Source organism: Neoarius graeffei, chromosome 26, assembly GCF_027579695.1.
Source record: "Neoarius graeffei isolate fNeoGra1 chromosome 26, fNeoGra1.pri, whole genome shotgun sequence".
Classification (NCBI taxonomy): Eukaryota; Metazoa; Chordata; class Actinopteri; order Siluriformes; family Ariidae; genus Neoarius; species Neoarius graeffei.
Window position 1 is genome coordinate 15,252,042 of NC_083594.1, and position 20,108 is coordinate 15,272,149.

The 20,108-nt window shown below is 41.6% G+C and overlaps 1 protein-coding gene across 4 annotated transcripts in view; it reads right to left on the reverse strand.

Annotated features, from left to right (window-relative positions):
• Positions 1–578: 578 nt before the first annotated feature.
• nicn1 (nicolin 1) overlaps positions 579–20,108 on the reverse strand; it is a 35,778-nt gene continuing 16,248 nt past the window's right edge. For 3 of the 4 annotated variants that reach the window (XM_060909891.1, XM_060909892.1, XM_060909894.1), the window contains exons 4-7: positions 6,175–6,288; positions 3,447–3,515; positions 2,963–3,067; positions 579–1,857 (exon numbers count right to left, since the gene is read on the reverse strand). In XM_060909891.1, the coding sequence (XP_060765874.1) occupies positions 1,816–1,857; positions 2,963–3,067; positions 3,447–3,515; positions 6,175–6,288 (330 nt within the window). In that variant the 3' untranslated portion in view covers positions 579–1,815. Of the gene's footprint in view, positions 1,858–2,962; positions 3,068–3,446; positions 3,516–6,174; positions 6,289–10,313; positions 10,505–13,021; positions 14,182–20,108 lie in introns of those variants that run through there. The other variant, XR_009651621.1, reaches the window with a different exon arrangement.

The following is a 20,108-nucleotide window of genomic DNA, read 5'->3' on the forward strand; positions in this document are numbered from 1 at the left end:
AGACGATACCGCTAATGTAAGCGAGAGGCAGATGGAGGTCCACTCGGATACCGAATACTGATTTCCCATGAACCTGCGGAGTGTTAATTAAACGCGTCTCATTAATGTTTAAAAATAGACACACAGCTCAGGAGATACAAGGACTGGAATATAGAGTTGATTGTCTTCCTTTGGGCTTTTATTATGAGCTGATTATATATGGTGTGTGAAGCATTTAGAACAGAATTAAATGAAGCAGAGATGAACAGATTAAATGAAAAGGTTGACACTCGGCTTTCCTAATAGAAATGGGAAAAGATTACCTAATACAAGCTGTATGTTTTCACACTTTAATGGAACGGAGTATATTCATTAAAATATTGACTCTGGGCGGCACGGTGGTGTAGTGGTTAGCGCTGTCGCCTCACAGTAAGAAGGTCCGGGTTCGAGCCCCGTGGCCGGCGAGGGCCTTTCTGTGCGGAGTTTGCATGTTCTCCCCGTGTCCGCGTGGGTTTCCTCCGGGTGCTCTGGTTTCCCCCACAGTCCAAAGACATGCAGGTTAGGTTAACTGGTGACTCTAAATTGAGCGTAGGTGTGAATGTGAGTGTGAATGGTTGTCTGTGTCTATGTGTCAGCCCTGTGATGACCTGGCGACTTGTCCAGGGTGTACCCCGCCTTTCGCCCATAGTCAGCTGGCATAGGCTCCAGCTTGCCTGCGACCCTGTAGAACAGGATAAAGCAGCTACAGATAATGAGATGAGATATTGACTCTGGGCCATATGACCCATATTTCCAAATCTGGAAAATTCAACCGAGACGCTGATGAGCAAAAGGCTGAAGTAATGCTTTGAGTTGATTTTGTAACACTGTTTATCACCATCTATGATTTTGCTTTCTTGTTTGTTTGGTTGCACTTCATACTAAATGGTTTATATTTTGTTATAGATTCATATTATATATATTCATAGTTTGTGTGTCCTAACTGGTTGTAATTTTTTTTTTTTTAAATATACAAAATAAAAATTATGACTCAAGTTAAATCACATATTACTATAACAAGCACTGCATGGGAGCAAAACAATCCTTCAGACATTAAAAAAAATATATCTACACACCAAAATTTAAGTGTGGTCTATGGGATGCTTTCTGAACTATGCATTTGCAGACACTTTACTCGGTAGAGGGGGTGGAGCCACCAGACAGCGCTATGCTTTAGGTTCCGCTTTACTTTAAACTTTATTTTTTTAAAAAAAGCCAGACATTTTGCATTTTAAAACCGTTCCTGTTGCTCCTGAGGTGGCTGTTCTGGCGCAGTTCAATGACGTGAATTTCCACATTGTAATACAGCGTTAACGTTTAGTGCTACATGGTAGTGTTTGTTTTGAGATGCTACTAATTACATCGAATGGTGTGGAAAATAAACATCTAGTGAGCAGCAGAAAACCCCTTGCTGATGAGAGAGGTTAAAGCAGAATGGCCAGACGGGTTTGGACTGAAGAAAAGGCTACGCTAACTCCGATAACTACTCTTTACAACCGTGGTGAACAGAAAAGCATCTCTGAATGCGTAATATGCCTTGATGAGCGCGTATGAGTGTGATCATAAGGGGTTCCGGTCCTGTCAGCCAAGAACCTGTTTCAACAGTGGGCATGGACTTGCTTCAACGTATCGTTTTAGTGTGAAACGTTAGCAGGGTTTGATCGGAGATGTTATCATGAGATAATGTACAGTGCCATCTGAGACACGGCTATGCTTCAATACCATCGCCTAGTTTGTTCTAAGCCCAATTGCAGCTTGGGTCGACATAATTCCTGTTGAACCGTTGGTCACGTCCTGTTATGTGTAGGAAAGCAGATTGACGTCGTAGCAGCCATCAACCTGGAAATGGAGAGAAGAATAGAAAAAGAAGTCGTGGGTCGTTTGGTTTATAGGAAGGTGGCGAGGCAAACCTAATATACTAAATATAAAACAAGAACAGCATATTCATTATAGTCAGACTGACACACACAAGACACTACATGGCCAAAAGTTTGTGAACGCCTCGTGTTTTTTGAACATCCGTTTCCAGATACAACCTACTTTGTTGTTATAATGGGGCGGCACGGTGGTTGAGTGGTTAGCACTGTCGCCTCACAGCAAGAAGGTTCTGGGTTCGAGCCAAGTGGCCGACGGGGGTCTTTCTGTGTGGAGTTTGTATGTTCTCCCTGTGGGTTTCCTCCGGGTGCTCTAGTCCCCCCCCCCACAGTCCAAAGACATGCAGGTTAGGCTAACTGGTGGCTCTAAATTGACCGCGAGTGTGAGCAGTTGTTTGTCTCTGTGTGTTAGCCCTGCAATGACCTGGCAACTTGTACAGGGTATACCCCGCCTCTCACCCATAGTCAGCTGGGATAGGCGGCTAAAGATAATGGATGGATGTTATAATATCCTCCACTCTTCTGGGAAGACGTTCCACTAGATTTTGGAACATGGCCGTTGGGATTTGTTCTCATTCACCTACAAGTGAGCTCAGGCACTGATGTTGGGTGAGGAGGCCTGGGGATGCAGTTGGCATTCCAGTTCATCCCAAAGGTGTTCAGTGGGGCTGAGGTCAGGGCTCTGTGCAGGACATTCGAGTTCTTGACAAACCTTGTCTTTATGATCCTTGTTTTGTGCACAGGGGCGTTTTCATGCTGGAATATATGTTTAGGCCTCTTCGTTCCAGTGAAGGGAAATTGTAATGTTACAGTTTACAAAGGCTTTCCACACGCTTGTGTGCTTCAAACTTTGCGACAACAGTTTGGGGAAGGAACACACATGGGTGTGATAGATGTTCATAAAAGTACAGCCATGTAGTGCATTTCTGACGAGTATCAAAAGATGCTTAAATCAATCGCAATTTCCAAAGTGTTCTTTATTTGAGAAGCACGAGAAAACTTGGCGTTCTTGGAGTCCGATTGGACAATTTAACAATCAATCATTCGTTGAAACATAAGCTGGGACTCACGTCAAAGCGCCCGATGGAGGCGGAAGTCTGGCTTGACTGCATGATCTCCGTGAGAGCCCACATGTGCTGAATACAGGAGGACACCGTGTCTGGATCAGGAAGACCCTGACACAACAAACATTCATCTATTTAATGACTCAGTGACCCAGAACAAAAAAAAAAACAAACCAATAACTAAAACAGAATAAAGTACTGTCTGAGTAACACTGTGCCTTTCAATCATTGTATTAACACCACATGGTGATAAATGGCAGCGGAGGGCAATGATGCCTTGAGAATTCATCATGTTTTCAAGAAGAGGATCAACCTTAATAGAAACTCATTACTGTGCTGATTGAAGAACAGCAAAAATCTTTACACTGTACATAAAGTCAAAGTTAAGCACGTCAGAAAATCTCCTTGGCGTGTCCAGTGATCTTCATGCTCAGAAATGTCATTATTTAGCATTAAATCACAGCTCGTCCTGGAAGGCAGAAATACATACATTCAAATCAAGAGGCTCTTCAGCAGTTGTGATGGTAGATAACCAAGAAGGAACGTCTCTCTCTGATTCCTGGGAAAAGAAAAAAAAAATTATTATTAATAAATAATAATAATAATAATGAGACCAAAGGATGTGAGGAGGAAATCTGAACCAGTTACAGTTGTGGTCAGAAGTTTCCATACACAGACATGAATGCCATCATGGACATGAATATCATGGCAGTATTGGGCTTTCGATGATTTCTTTGAACACTGTCCTTATTCTGGTTCAGAATGAATGTACATCTTTAATAGAACAAAAAAAAAAAAAATCTGGTGCATTAGTTTGAACTTATTTTGAGTTTTCTGAAATCAACACAGGGTCAAAAAGCATACATACAGCATATCTAATAGTTGGTTAAATGCCCCGTTGCAAGTTTGACCTTGACCAGATGCTTTTGTTAGTCATCAACAAGCTTCTGGCAGAATTCTGGTCAGATATTTGACCACTCTCTCTGTTTCTTGGCACAGACCTGACTTCTAAGCCCAGTCCACATATTTTCGACAGGGTTGAGGTCAGGACTGTTGGAACACCCAATTGTGTCCAAGTTTCAACAGTCTAGCTGATGGTTTGAGGTTATGCTGAAGAATTCCGAGGTTCTTCTTTATTCTATCCACCAGTTCCACTGGCAGCAAAAATGATGCTACCATCACCACGCTCAACAGCAAACTATCAAACTTTGTCTCATCTGACCATAAAACTTTCCTCCAGAAGGCATTTTTGGTTTTTTGTCCATGTGGCTAGCTGGAAAATTTAGTCAAGCTTGAAGGTGTCTATTTTGGAGCAGGGGCTTCTTTCTTGGACAGCACCCACTTAGTCCATGGCAATGTAAAACTCCCTTGACTGTAGGTGGTGTTCATGGCAGGCCTGTGCTGGGTTGTTCCTGACCACCCGAACCAATTTCCTCTCAGCTGAAGGTGACAGTTTGGGCCTTCTTCCAGCAAAGTGGCTTGGCAAAGTGGCTACACCTTCCAATAACTTGTCTAAAGCCCTTCTTGCACCATGTGGTGCATAGGGCGGCACCGATCTCTGTTTCTGTTCTCCATTATCAAACACTAAGAAACTCTGAAAGTCATATAAATATTGCAAAAGTTCTACTTTTCACTCAGACTTGTGTATATCAAAATTAAAGTCCCTCTCACGCCAGAATTTGGTCTTCCCAGGCAGTCTCCTGTCCCAGTACTAACCAGCTCTTTAAGGCGTACGTATGGGTGCGGCGCCGATTTCCGTTTCAATAGCCCTCGGCCTCTCGCCTATACAGCCAGGGTTACAGTGGGGGGCTAGTCCTCTGGTAACTGTGAGAGACTGACTCCCCACTCGCATCTGTATTGCAGCATGCCTTGCCAGATGGCAGTAGGTACAATTTTTATGATGGTCTCTGGTATGACCAGACCACAAGTAGAACTCCCGATCGAGAGGCGGACACTCTAACCACTAGGCCAACTCACAGTATTCCAATAACTTGCACTTCCAAACAATTGATTGAACTGCTCTTGGAATCTACAGTTGTTTAAAAATAGCTACAAGAGACATTCCTGAGTGTGTAAATTGATGATCCTCTTTCTCAGATCCGCACTGAGCTCCTTGGACTTCCCATTGTACTGTGTGTTGGTCAATTCAAAGAGTACTGTCAAGCAAACCCTTTTTATGTTGGCACAGAGAAGCTATCAGATGCAGTCAACCATGATCACTAATAGGAAGTTAAGAGGTGTTGGTCTTGGCAAATTAAAAGACATTTTGAAACTGTCAGCACCACTGAATTAATAATCTAAGTGGGTGCATGGATATTTTTGAGCTTGCATGAATAATTTTGACCCCATGTTGATTTTCAAAAACCCAGAACAAGAGTTATTTTTCGACCAAAGATGTATGGTGTACCATCATTCTGCAAGAGAAAAAGAACAGTTCAAAGAAAATCACTGAAAGCCCAGTACTGCCGTGACATTCATGTTCATGTCTGTAAATTTCTGACCGCAACTGTATACAGTAACTGCAATGCTATAGCAGGGTACAATAAATTAGCTTGATTATAAAATGGCCAGCTGCACAAACGAACACAGTGGGAGGCATTATTACAAGGGACCAGTCAGAAGTTTGGACACACCTTCGAATTCAATGGCTTGTCTTTATTTTTATTAACTAAAAGACACTTCATGTTTGAAAGTAATGATGGATGTTGTTTCTCTTTACTTAGTTGAGTGGTTGTTGAGATATGGATTACTACAGCTGTGGAATAAGGCTATTTACTGTATTTTTATTATTATTTACTATTTGATCTCAAACGCATTCAGGCGGCAAGAAATTGCACTAATTAACTTTTGACGAGGCACCTGTTAATTGAAAAGCGTTCCAGATGACGACCTCATGAAGCTGGTTAAGATAACGCCAATAGTGTGCAAAGCATCATCAAGGTAAACGCTGGCTACTTTGAAGAATCTAAAATGTGAAATATTCTATTTAACGCTTTGATTACCATATAATTTCATATACGTTCCAGATGTTATTTCATAGTTTTGATGTCTTCAGTATTGTTCTACAATGTAGAAAACAGTCAAAATGCAGAAAAACCTCTGAATGAATCAGGGTGTCCAAACTTTTGACTGGTACTATGATTCACAACTGATAACGAATGTAAAAAAAAAAAAAAGTGCATCTTGAATAGAGGTTCCTTGTTGTATAGGCTACTTACTTCATCTGCCAAGGAGTATATTTTGATATCCTCTATGTTGAAATTCAGCCAGACTGAAGAAGGCTGTCTCAGTATGAGCCGCACGGTAATAACATTATCTGGCTCCGCAAGCATCTGTCAGCCAGCACAAGAGAAGAAAAAGCTTTAGTAAATACAATGGGGCAGAATTAATGTGACAGCTTCGAGACTTTCAAGGGCAAGTTCAGGATTTTCAAACCTCCAGCATACTGCCAGCACGATGCAAAAAAAAAAAATATTCAACATTCCATCAGACAAGTACGTAAACTACAAGCAGCTGGAAACCGGAAATTAAATCACTGAAGGGAAACAAGAGAGAGAGTTCAATTTGAGGTGTTATTTGCTTTTGAATGTAATTCGTCTAAAGCAAAATGGAAGTGATATTTGCAGACCATGGAACTAGAAGCGTGAGGTTTCTTCAGCTCGCATGACAATATCTCCTCAGATCAGAGCACAGTTGCTTATTTATCTAGGTACGATTGTTCTTGTACTTTTTTTTTTTTGCTAAAAATCTCTGCAGCTGCATAAAAACAACGTGCAAACAATACAAAGAACATTAAAACCCCAGAAACTTTCAGATTATTATTAAAAGTCCTCAATCATATTCAGTAATTACAGTCAAGCTAAAAGTGTGCAGTTATGGGAACGCAACAAGTCAAGTCAAGTTTATCTGTATAGCGCTTTTAACAAAAACACTGTCGCAAAGCAGCTTTACAGAATTTAAATTACTTTAAACATGAGCTAATTTTATCCCTAATCTATCCCCAATGAGCAAGCCTGTGGCGACGGTGGCAAGGAAAAACTCCCTCAGATGACATGAGGAAGAAACCTCGAGAGGAACCAGACTCAAAAGGGAACCCAATAACACAGCATGACTACAACATTAACAGTTTTAACATGAAGTCAGCTTCGTTGAGGTTATAAACTCTTCATTGATGGAAACTTGAGTGCAAAACTGTTCATGACAACTGCAGTCCTAAAGTTAGCAAGTTAGACTGGTACCAAAATCCAGAATTGTGACACCCAAAGGCATTTTTGAGACAAAGTCGGCAAACAGTCTTATTTTGTCAGTTTGGGTGTGCCGAATTCAAATCTGCAATATGCCGAGCTCTATCTGACCTCTGTTGACCTCTAGAGGTCACTGAACTTTGGGCCTGTAAACATCTCAGCTGAACCCAGTTTCTCAGCTTTCTAAGGAATGAAATGTACTAAAATGATTAATGAAGTTAGCAAATGGCCTTGTTTGTTAAATGTTTGGGTGCTGAATTCATTTTTCATTTGTAAAACGACATATGACCTCTGATAACCTCAAGGTCATTAAACTTGGCCTATGGAGCACTTGCATGTGACGTCACAGCCGATCCAGATTGTGACAGACGCCATCTTGTCGGTCAAACGCCATTTTCCGCCTTCTACTTCTGCAAAACCCTACTATATACAGTTCTACTACAACGGCTGCGGCTACAAGCTCTCCCTACCTGTGCACGTTTTTTGTGTGTATTTTTGCGTGTTGTTTGTCTGTACCGGACTTCAATATCCACTACAACCGTATGGACTTACTGGACATTGGTTTCCAGCAGAAAATGACGGTTTGTAGCGATTTCAATTGCATGCACAACATTCCGGACGAGATAGCGAGACCAGCGGGGTCTCCGTGGATTATTATCAGAAGCAAAGTGAAGGAGGCGGCGTCGGGAGCGGAAGCAAAACCGAGGCTGCAGAGCCGGCCTGTTGACTAAGCTCAGAAAACAGCCGCTCAAACCTCCACTGCCAAGCCTCTACCTCTCCAACGCCAGATCCATGGTAAACAAGACGGATGATTTGGAATTACAGCTGGAATTACCTTATTCTATTCTATAATCGGCTGGTCAGTGCTATACTCAATACTTAAGTGACTTACCCGTCCAATGAGGATTATTTTCTTGTTTACAAGATGCCACATCTGAGTCGCTGACAAATCCTGAATTTCTGTAAAGATAACTCTCCAGAGATTTATAAGCACTTTCACTGAACAGCGAGGGAAAGTTAATGAGGTAATTATACACGTCTGGGTATTCCGCTGGCAGTTCAATATCCACTGACACGGTCGTGAAAACTCCGTCCGGTAAGCCATAAGGGTCACTAATCTGTAGATCGTTTATTTTAGACATATATCTAGTTATCTGTTCATTAGAAAAATGAGCCGTGTAGTCCGTCGGTTGAAATTGATCCATTCTGTACACGAGTGCAGCAGTATTCAGCGGTGTTTTTACCGACAAGATGGCGGCTGTGTACTTTCCGGTCACGTGACTGCAAGATCTCTATAGGCCTATGCATTTAACGGCATTTTTAAACTGACTTTACTCCCCCAAAAAGAATATGAACAGACAAAAAACAAATAGAAAGGAACAAATACAACATTAAATGCCAGTCCATGTACATGTGACTTACTTTTCACAATGAGAATGCCTAGGCGATCACCTTACATAACATTGCATTACATTTAGCGGTTATTGTTTATACAAAGCTACTGAAAAAAGGACAGATTCAGCAGCATACAAAATGTGGGGGCATACAGGGTATACAGGTTAATCAGGGTTAGTGTATCTCATCTCATTATCTCTAGCCGCTTTATCCTTCTACAGGGTCGCAGGCAAGCTGGAGCCTATCCCAGCTGACTACGGGCGAAAGGCGGGGTACACCCTGGACAAGTCGCCAGGTCATCACAGGGCTGACACATAGACACAGACAACCATTCACACTCACACCTACGGTCAATTTAGAGTCACCAGTTAACCTAACCTGCATGTCTTTGGACTGTGGGGGAAACCGGAGCACCCGGAGGAAACCCACGCGGACACGGGGAGAACATGCAAACTCCGCACAGAAAGGCCCTCGCCGGCCACGGGGCTCGAACCCAGGACCTTCTTGCTGTGAGGCGACAGCGCTAACCACTACACCACCGTGCCGCCCTGGGTTAGTGTATATGAGAGTTTTTTTCTTTGTTTTTTGTTTTAAATGGGGTAAAGCCTTTACAAAAAACAAACAACAAAGAAAAAAAACTCTCATATATACTAACCCTGATTAACCTGTATACCCTGTATGCCCCCACATTTTGTATGCTGCTGAATCTGTCCTTTTTTCAGTAGCTTTGTGTAAACAATAACCGCTAAATGTAATGCAATGTTATGTAAGGTGATCGCCGAGGCATTCTCATTGTGAAAAGTAAGTCACATGTACATGGACTGGCATTTAATGTTGTATTTGTTCCTTTCTATTTGTTTTTTGTCTGTTCATATTCTTTTTGGGGGAGTAAAGTCAGTTTAAAAATGCCGTTAAATGCATAGGCCTATAGGCCAAGTTTAATGACCTTGAGGTTATCAGAGGTCATATGTCGTTTTACAAATGAAAAACGAATTCAGCACCCAAACATTTAACAAACAAGGCCATTTGCTAACTTCATTAATCATTTTAGTACATTTCATTCCTTAGAAAGCTGAGAAACTGGGTTCAGCTGAGACGTTTACAGGCCCAAAGTTCAATAACCTCTAGAGGTCAACAGAGGTCAGATAGAGCTCGGCATATTGCAGATTTGAATTCGGCACACCCAAATTGACAAAATACGACTGTTTGCCGACTTTGTCTCAAAAATGCCTTTGGGTGTCACAATTCTGGATTTTGGTACCAGTCTAAAGTGAGAAGGGGAGGTTGGCGCTGAGGGCTTGCTAGTAGCCTGTGTGTGTCAGAGAGAGAGAGTCTGAGCTGTGTGCTGAAAAGCAGCAATAAAGGAAATAATTAAGACGCAAACAACCGCCTGCCGTGCTTCTGTGCTCCACCCACATATGGGTATTTCTACAGTGGTGCTGAAACCAGGGAAAGTGCAGAAGCACAGCAGGCGGTTGTTTGCGTCTTAATTATTTCCTTCATTGCTGCTATTCAGCACACAATTCAGACTCTCTCTCTCTCTCTCTCACACACACACACACACACACACACACACACACACACACACACACACAGGCTACTAGCAAGCCCTCGGCGCCAACCTCCCCTTCTCACTCCCCTTTTATAGGGCGCGGTCACTGGAGGAAAAACACAAACACACGTTAATTAACAACAGGTGTAGTGACACGACCACTCACCTTCCCTGACTCCGCCCTCCATTCACAGACTGATGCTCGGCCACACCCCCGCTGCCACAAATATTTAAATATTTGCTGGCTCCGAGTGGTAGATCAGACATATTCCATTCAGCGAGCATGATAGTGAACAAGTCGAAGAGGAGTTCAATATCATGCTAGCTGAATAGAATGCGTGTCTCGGTCACTTCATACTATAAAAAAATGGGGGGGGGGGGGGAAGCAAAAATATTATTATTACCTTGCCTGGGACGGAGTCTACCAGGGGGCGAGGTATTGTTTTCAGTGGGCTCTCTTTTTGTTTGTTTTTGGTTTTTTTTGTTTGTTTATTTAGTAAACCAATGCATATACATAATATAATAAATACAATATGGAAAATATACACTAGTTGTACATGGATAACGCAAGAAAGTTTAAAACTTATTTCCATTGCGGTCCATATGAGTGATGACATGATGGCGGGTAAATACTAATTATACATTAATCACATATAATTATCACATATACATATTAAGTTAATTAATACTGAGTATGTATGAAAATGTATTTTAAAAAAAGTACTAATAATTATAATAAAACGAGAATCTTAATACATAGTAATTATTTTACAGGTTAAACACCATAAAGTCGCAATCGTAGGTATGAAAAAAAAAAATTTAAAATACTATGTATAGAGGAAAGGATTTGATCCTTGATTGTGTAGACAAGTGACTAGATGCTTTTTTACTTCCTTTTTAAAACTAAATTTGTTGGAATGAGACTTAATATGGGCGGGGAGGTTATTCCATAAAACAGAACCAGTGAATTGAAAAGATGACTGTCCAGAAGATCTAACTCTGGGGACAAGAAGGGAAAAGGGGCCCGAACGGGTGTTGTAGCGGAAATTGTTAAGTGTAAAAGATTGTTTGAGATATTGTGGAGCGTTGCCGTGAATAATGTTATGCATGTGGTGGAGTTTAAGTTGTTGAACACGGACATCCACTGGTAACATATTGACCTGTCTTAACTCAGTTGCCCCGATGTGTGTACGAGGGGTAAGGTTGAGAATATATCAAACTATTTTGTTCTGAGTGGTTTGCAGACGGGTTTGTAGCTTCTTGGTTAGGCCAGAATACCAGGAAGCGCTGGCATAGTCAAAATGACATTGAATGACTGCTGAGGTAAGGAGTTTTTTGGTTTTGACGTCCAGATGTCTGGTCTGACGATACAAGAACTTTAGTTTTGCATTACTTTTTTTGATGACACCCTCAGCTATAAAACTACCCGTGATAGACTGATCAAGTGTAACGCCTAAGTATTTAACACAGGATTTACTGGTTAATACTTGTCCATCACATGTGACGTCGAATGACTCAATATTGTTGAGTCGTCTTTTTGATCCAAACAGGATGGATTCCGTCTTTCCGAGGTGAAGGGATAGCTTGTTATCTTATAAGCCATTCTTGAATTGATTGGAGCTCGGAAGACAGTTCCTGCTGAATAATTGCAGGGTCTTTGCCAGCTACTAATGCCACTTTTCCACTACAAACGCGGCTGAGTCGGGCTGAGCCGTGCCGTGCTGAGTCGGGCTGAGCGGGGCTGTTGGAGTTGCATTTCGACTACAACCGCGCTGAACCGTGCTGGCTGGAAGTGGGTGGACACATTGGGTGGAGTTAGCGAAAGTGGGTGGACGTCAGGTGATGTCGTTAAGCAGCGCAAACAGTGACATCAGTGAGCTTTTAAGCGGTAGTCCCACAACCCAGATAGTAAACAATAAACATGGAGGACATGGAGTCGTTAGTGTTGCTGGTCTTGGTGCTGTGGCTTGTTGTCACCGACAACGCGGACAGATACTGGCAAGAGCGTATAGATGAGGCGAGGCGCATAAGGCTTCAGAAATTCTCGTAATTCTTCTTCTTCCGGGTTTACGGTGTTTACAGATCCCAGCGCGCTCGCGGGGCGTGTGTGGGCATGTGAGGACACTCCTCCTCACCAATCAGTGCACAGGGGAGTGTCTGCTCACGCCCCCAACCTCACTCGGCTCGCTTCAGCCCCACTCCAAAACGGTGCGAGTTTTAGGGGCTAAGCAGGGCTGAAGCGAGCTGAATCGTGCTGGTTTTTGGTAGTCGAAACGCGAGCCGTGTCGGGCTGAAGTGAGCTGAAAAAGGGTAGTGGAAAAGGGCCATAATAGGGCGGAGTCGTCTGCATACAGTAGAAGTTTGCACTTTACTGCGGAAGGCATGTCATTAGCATATATGAGAAAAGGGAGAGGCCACAGATCACTTCTGCAGGAGTGGAGGTGACGCCACTTATCTCCACACACTGCTGCCTTCCTGATAGGTAGGCATTAAACCAGTTTACAGCAGGTTTTTGAAGCCCAATGGCTTTTAGTTTAGAGAGTAATCTGCTATGATACACAGTGTCAAAGGCTTTTTGTAGGTCTAAAAGGACCATACCAGTGAAATTGCCTTTGTCTTGTTCTAACTTTATAAAATCAGTTAGATGAATGAGGCATGTATCTGTGGAATAAGAGGATCTAAAACCTGACTGGTACTCATATAGGAGCTTGTGATCTGTGAGATATTGATTGAGTTGGTCGTACACTGCCCGCTCAAACACCTTGCTAACGATACTAAGGATAGAAACAGGTTGGTAGTTGCCAGCTTCCGTCCTGTTGTTTTTCTTGTGAATGGGTGTGATTCTGGCAGATTTGAGGTCTGCTGGGAGTTTACCTGTGGTAAGGGAGAGATTTAAAAGATGGGTGAGTGGGGTTGTTATGAACATAGCTCCATCTTTAAGAAAACGAGAGAGGATACAGTCCAAACCGGTAGCCTTGTTCGAATTTAGATTGAGGAGAATCTTTTGGACAGCATCCTGAGTGACTTCTGAAAATGAGAAAGATGTATTAGAGACATTAATTGAACTATAATAATCACAAACGTGTCTGTAACCGAATTTTCCTTTTCCAGATGGTAACCTTTTTACGAGAGATGAGGCAACAGTTGAGAAGTACTCATTAAACCGAGTTGCTACCTTGGACTTGTCGAAGCAAATTTGGTCCCCGATTTTTAAACCTATGCTACTTTGGTTGGATTTGGATTTTGAAGAAGTGCCAAGGCATTTAAGAATTTGCCAAAGTTTTTTGGAATGGTTTTTGTTTTCCTCCACCTTGTTCACAAAATACTCTGATTTTGCTAGTGTTTTTTGCTCATGAACCTGGTTACGCAGCGTTGTATATCTCAAATACCAATCGCTGCATTTCGTCGAGACAAATTTCTTCAAACACTCATTTCTCTCATGAATAAGGTGGAGTACTTCCCCTGTCATCCATGGGGCAGTATTTTGTTTTATTCTAACTTCCTTATAAGGAGCAATTTTGTTCAGAACAGTGAGAAATTTGACTTTAAATGACACCCATGCCTCATCTACACACACATTATTCGTGACCTCAGACCAATCAACTTTGTCAAGTTCCTGCTCAAATAGCTCTTTAGAATACTTCTTCAGGGATCTTAATTTGACACAGTTATGTTTGAAATGTTTCACTTTAACACATTTACGCGTACAATATGTGGCCCTATGATCACTCAGACCTACATCAAGAGTTCCACTTTGACTAATCTTTAAACTGTCGGACACCATAATTAGATCTAGGATGGTGTCAGTAGTTGGTGTTATCCGGGTAGGTACATTTATCAGTTGCTGGAGATCAAACATATACAAAAAATGTTTAAGATCTTTAAATAATTTTACATGAGAATTGATCTGTTTAAAATCTGTATTGAAGTCACCAAGAATTATGACTTCATTAACACCAAATTCGTTACAGCTGCTGCAGGATGTTTCGAGCGTGTTGTAGAAGTCTGTATTCGACGGCGGTCTGTAGCAGACACCGACTAGGATTGGTTTGTAGTTAGTTTTTTTTTTTTTTTCTTTTTTATCAGACATCTAATTTTTGGGTTTGTTTACCTGACATGTTTCGACGTACAACTTCCGTCTTCCTCAGAGTGTCACCGGATGTTAATTGGTGACGCATCTTTTATCAGCTGATGTTTCCGAAGATGCGTCACCAATTAACATCCGGTGACATTCTGAGGAAGACGGAAGTTGTACGTCGAAACATGTCAGGTAAACAAACCCAAAAATTAGATGTCTGATAAAAAAGAAAAAAAAAAAAAAAAAAAAAAACTAACTATATATAATATAAGACATAATGAACGTAATCGAAAGATAGGATTGGTTTGGTCTTTGGCACATACAGTTCGATCCATGTTGCCTCAAAGTCATTATTCGTGATGTCAGGTCGTGGGTTGTATGCGATGTCTGCGCAGATGTAGACTCCAACACCCCCTCCCTGGCGATTTCGGTCGCCTCTCTGGAATGTGTATCCGGGGATCTCAACCTCTGTGTCTGTCACAGAGTCGTCTAGCCATGTCTCTGTAATCCCGATTATTGCAGCCCGGGACTCACGTGCGATAAGACGTACTTCATCCAACTTTGGGATAAGGCTCCAGCTGTTCAAGTGGATGAAGTGGAGTCCTTTGGCTTTGAAGCAGTCAAAGGGGTACAGGCCTTCCGGGAGGGCTTGGGTTTCAACTGCACCCAATAGGTTGATGGGTGATGTTTCTATCAGGTCCGGTTCTGTGACCGCCGTCTGTAATGTTGTTAGCAACATTACAGGAAAACGGCTGGACCAATCTTTATGAAAATTTCAGGATAGATGGGCACTGGTCTCAAACAGAACCTCCAACATTTTGAGCGTTATCTGGTCAAGGTCATAATCGTTTTTGGTGCAAATGGTGTCCCAATGTCCCGAATGTGTCCCAAATCACTCCCTACTCACTACATAGTGGATTATAAATCAGGTCGCCATTTTGTAGTGCTATCCGAATGTATAGTGAGCATTGTTACACCCTACTGTATATAGTGCACTCAAAGTATCTCACAGTGCATCACAAAAAGTAGTGCCGTTGCAAAGAAGAAGAAGAAAAGAAAAAAAAAAAAAAAGGCTGCAGCAGAGAAGTTATCATTTAAATCAATGAGCTCACTATATAGTCCTCTATATAGTAATTCCCTATATAGTAAGTATGGCGTAGTGAACAAGTGAGTGATTTAGGACACAGCGTTTATAACCAATCAGCACTTATCCTGATCAAGTTCGATTACCCGTTCGATTTCTTGATAAACTTCGGAACTAATCAGAACTAGAAACGGAATAAGAGAAACCTTGTTATAGCTTCGTAGTATCGGAAGATAAACGACAGATAAAAAGATGAACGAAATTCACCTCGCAGTTCACCAAGGGTACAGATTCGATACCAAGTGGTGTTTATTTTAAGAAAATTTACCTTTTGGTTATCACAGCTTTTGTTTGATCCTTCTGAAAAGGCAAATAAAAAAAAAAGTTTTGTAAGTTTTTTTGTAGCTTTTTGGCAGATATTTAGAGTCTTTACACTTATGAAACAAAATGTCCCAATTAGTATGAATGGCCTTGAAAGAACCGAGACCACACTTGTGAGATTTAATCAGTTGTTAGAACACTAAAATAAGTGCTACCGGGCAAGGTTTGTTTTGCCTGGCAACACACTATTATTATTATATATACACACATACACAAATTCCTTTCAGGTGTTCTATGCGTCTTTCTCTTTCGTATTTAACGAAGCAAACCTGGCGGCCATGTTCGTTTACAAATAGTCACAGTCACTCGGTAGCGTGGAAGTTTTACATCTCCGTCATGCGACATGTTGCCTTGACAACCACGCAATATCGTAAACCATATTCAACGCTCATTCTCCACTGGGTAGAGTGACGTAATACACGTAGGATAAGCGATATGCTAACAATATTGTATGCTATCGAACCAAATGAATGAAATCTGCTAGAAGGGAATAGAACACGTTTTTATTCCATCGAAAAAGCGTCCTGTATGTATAATATGATAATACTGTAAACCATAGAGTACAAAAACAAAATGGATTGCAATAGTTGTCACATGACTGATGGGAGTGCTGTAACGTGTGGTGTTAAAGGGGAAAGGTGCTGTGTATTAATGCTGTTAAAACTAAAGCGGTTAATCAACTCTTCTCATTGGATCATTAAACACTGATAATGTGAGGACACTGACATATTAGCATCGCGTTACCCAGCCTCTGAAACAGGGAGGCTGATCTCATTTAATTAAGAGGAGAATTACTATAAAATAAAACCTCCGAGCGCAAGGTCTGGGCAAACAGGGTCTATAGAGATGGAAATAACCGAGTGCTGAATAGCTGCCAGAACATTCAGAGTTCCAAGGATCCATTGCCTTTTTTCTTTTCTTTAAAAAGTTTTCTTCATCTCTGACACAAAGAGACAACTTTCTGCATCTCTCAAGGTTTCTTAGCCATAATCAAAAAGAATTTCTTTTTTTAGTGCTGAGCAAGATCATAATATAATATTGAAACTTTAAGATATTTTAGGTTGAAGTAATTCATGTAAGTCATTAATTATTATTATTAAATATAATAAAGCACACTTTTTCTGGGAGTTTGTTGTTAGTTTGGTACTGTAATACATATGGTGTTTCATAGAAATGCCTTCTCGTATCACGATACATTTTTGCCACTTTTACCTTTAGATGAATATATAGTTGCAGTCAGAAGAATCTAAAGTCCTGAACACAGAATGGTGCGGAAAACAAAACAAAAAAATCCAGTGAGCAGCAGGTCCGTGAATAGAAATGCCTCGTTGATGAAAGAGGACACAGGAGAGCAGCCAGGCTGCTTCGAACTAACAGGAAGGCTACAGTAACTCCGATCACCACTCTTTACAACCGTACTGAGCAGAAAAGCATCTCAGACCACACAGTACACTGAACCTTGAAATGAACGGGCTACAACAGTAGAAGACTTATGCAAGAGCGTACAGACGTACAATACCAGTCAAAAGTTTGAACACACCCAATTCAACGGATTGTCTTTACTTTTATGAATTAAAAAGACTGTTCATTTATTAAAGTGCATATTCTGGACCAATTTCGTGATTTTTTTTTTTATATCCCAAGAGAGTCTGGAGCCAGATTCGTGACGTTACCTGCGGAAGCGCCAGCAGGCTGCGAGAGCTTTGGTTTCAGTGCACAGCCTGTGTAGACCAAGCGCTCCCATTTCTCTCTCATTGTCCGGTCTTTTGAAAAACGATGAGTACTAATCCCATCAAGATTGGTGCTGCTACACCCTCCTACGATACATCTGTTAACAATTTTAATAATTACGTGATAACGTTGAAGAAATTTGCAGAAAACCACCAGGTCGTTTTCTCATAAACAAACCAGCGCTGACGTAGGATTCAGAGGGAGGCGTCCCGCACGCGACGTCACGAAAATCAATGTTTGCCGGGAAATCAAAATACCAAGTTTTTTCAGAGGTGGACCAATTCGCCTCAAATGGCTTGATTTCAACTGAATTTTTCTGGTATTGTGCAAGGTAAAAAATTGCAGAGAATGCAGAGTGTTACAGATATTTGACCAAAGTTTAATATAAAATAGAAGAATTACATTGATCTTGCTCCTGATATGCACTTTAAAGTAATGATGGATGTTGTTTCTCTTTACTTAGTTGAGCGGTTCTTGATGTAATATGGATTACTACAGTTGTAGAATAGGGCTATTTACTGTATTTTTATTATTTACTATTTTATCTGAAATGCATTAAGGCGGCAAGAAACTAGTGCGCTAATTAACTTTTGACGAGGCATCTGTTAATTGAAAAGCATTCCAGGTGACGACCTCATGAAGCTGGTTAAGATAATGCCAATGGAGCACTTGCATGTGACGTCACAGCCGATCCAGATTGTGACAGACGCCATCTTGTCGGTCAAACGCCATATTTCCGCCTTCTACTTCTATTTCTGCTTCTACCTTTTCTTCTGGAAAACCCTACTACAATTCTACTACAACGGCTGCGGCTACACGCTCTCCCTACCTGTGCATGTTTATTATGTTTTTTGTGTGTATTTTTGCGTGTTGTTCGTCTGTATCGGACTTCAATATCCACTACAACTGTATGGACTTACTGGACATGGGTTTCCAGCAGAAAATGACGGTTTGTAGCGATTTCCATCGCATGCACAACATTCCGGACGAGATTGCGAGACCAGCGGGGTCTCTGTGGATTGTTATCGGGTCTGGCAGGCGAAGGAGGTGGCGCTGGGAGCGGAAGCAAAAGCGAGGCTGCAGGCAGAGCCGGCCTGTTGACTAAGCTCAGAAAACAGCCACTCAAATCTCCACTGCCAAGCCTCTACCTCTCCAACGCCAGATCCATGGTAAACAAGACAGACGATTTGGAATTACAGCTGGAATTACCTTATTCTATTCTATAATCGGCTGGTCAGTGCTATACTCAATACTTAAGTGACTTACCCGTCCAGTGAGGATTGTTATTTTCTTGTTTACAAGATGCCACATCTGAGTCGCTGACAAATCCTGAATTTCTGTAAAGAGAACTCTCCAGAGATTTATAAGCACTTTCACTGAACAGCGAGGGAAAGTTAATGAGGTAATTATACACGTCTGGGTATTCCGCTGGCAGTTCAATATCCACTGACACGGTCGTGAAAACTCCGTCCGGTAAGCCATAAGGGTCACTAATCTGTAGGTCGTTTATTTTAGACATATATCTAGTTATCTGTTCATTAGAAAAATGAGCCGTGTAGTCCGTCGGTTGAAATTGATCCATTCTGTACACGAGTGCAGCAATATTCAGCGGTGTTTTTTACCGACAAGATGGCGGCTGTGTACTTTCCGGTCACGTGACTGCAAGATCTCTATAGTGTGCAAAGCGTCATCAAGGTAAACGCTGGCTACTTTAAAGAATATGAAACATTTTATTTTTTAACTCTTTTTGTTTACCACATAATTCTATACATGTTCCATATGTCATTTCATAGTTTTGATGTCTTCAGATAAACTGTGTCCAAATTTTTGACTGGTACTGTATCTTAAGTATCTATGGTCACACTACAGCTCGAGATGGGTTATTGATAAAAATAAGGCGTTTTGGTGACGATGCATGGCGATACACAGGCGAGCTAAAAGTTGTGGTCACACTTGACCGTCACGCCTTCACACGCTCAAGTGGCCACGCTTGCTCGCTAGGACCCAGTCGTTATTGAAAACACCTGACTGATTTGAGCGCAATCAGCACGCGCGCAGAAGGACACTGAGGCTTTGTGAAGCATTATCGTCATCACAGTCATGGTTGGTTCTAGCCATGTTTATGACTCTGGTTTCGTTTTATTTTTGGAAATATCGTGCCTGGAAATAAACGCTCTTCCTGCACTTAGATCCGTCTACCGCTGCATATATTTCGATGAAAACAGTGTCCTTGTATGCATGTGCTGATTGCGCTCAAATCAGCATCAGGTGTTTCCCATAATGACTGGGTCCCAAGTGCATGCACAACGTGCTCTGAAGGATTCCCGAATGTAAATGCACTTTAAGTCTTGGTGAAGGTTAGGCTATGCCTTGCCGCTGTGTCGATGGCGCTCCTGTGGGCATCGGGGACATGGATTCGAGACAAATACATCTCAAGAAGCTTGATGAGCTTCGGGAAAGATTCCCAAACCTGTCTGTGTGTATTCGCCACTTAGTTTGCTGATGAAAACAAACATCGCCACCAAATTTTAATGCACACGTTTGAAATTTTTGGCCCATCACAAGGTAGACAGACACACACACACACACAAAAAAAACAAACAAACAAAAAAAAAAACACAACTCGGAGAACATTCACCATGCATATTACAATTGGTGGCTACCAATTTTTCATCGCCATGTATTCG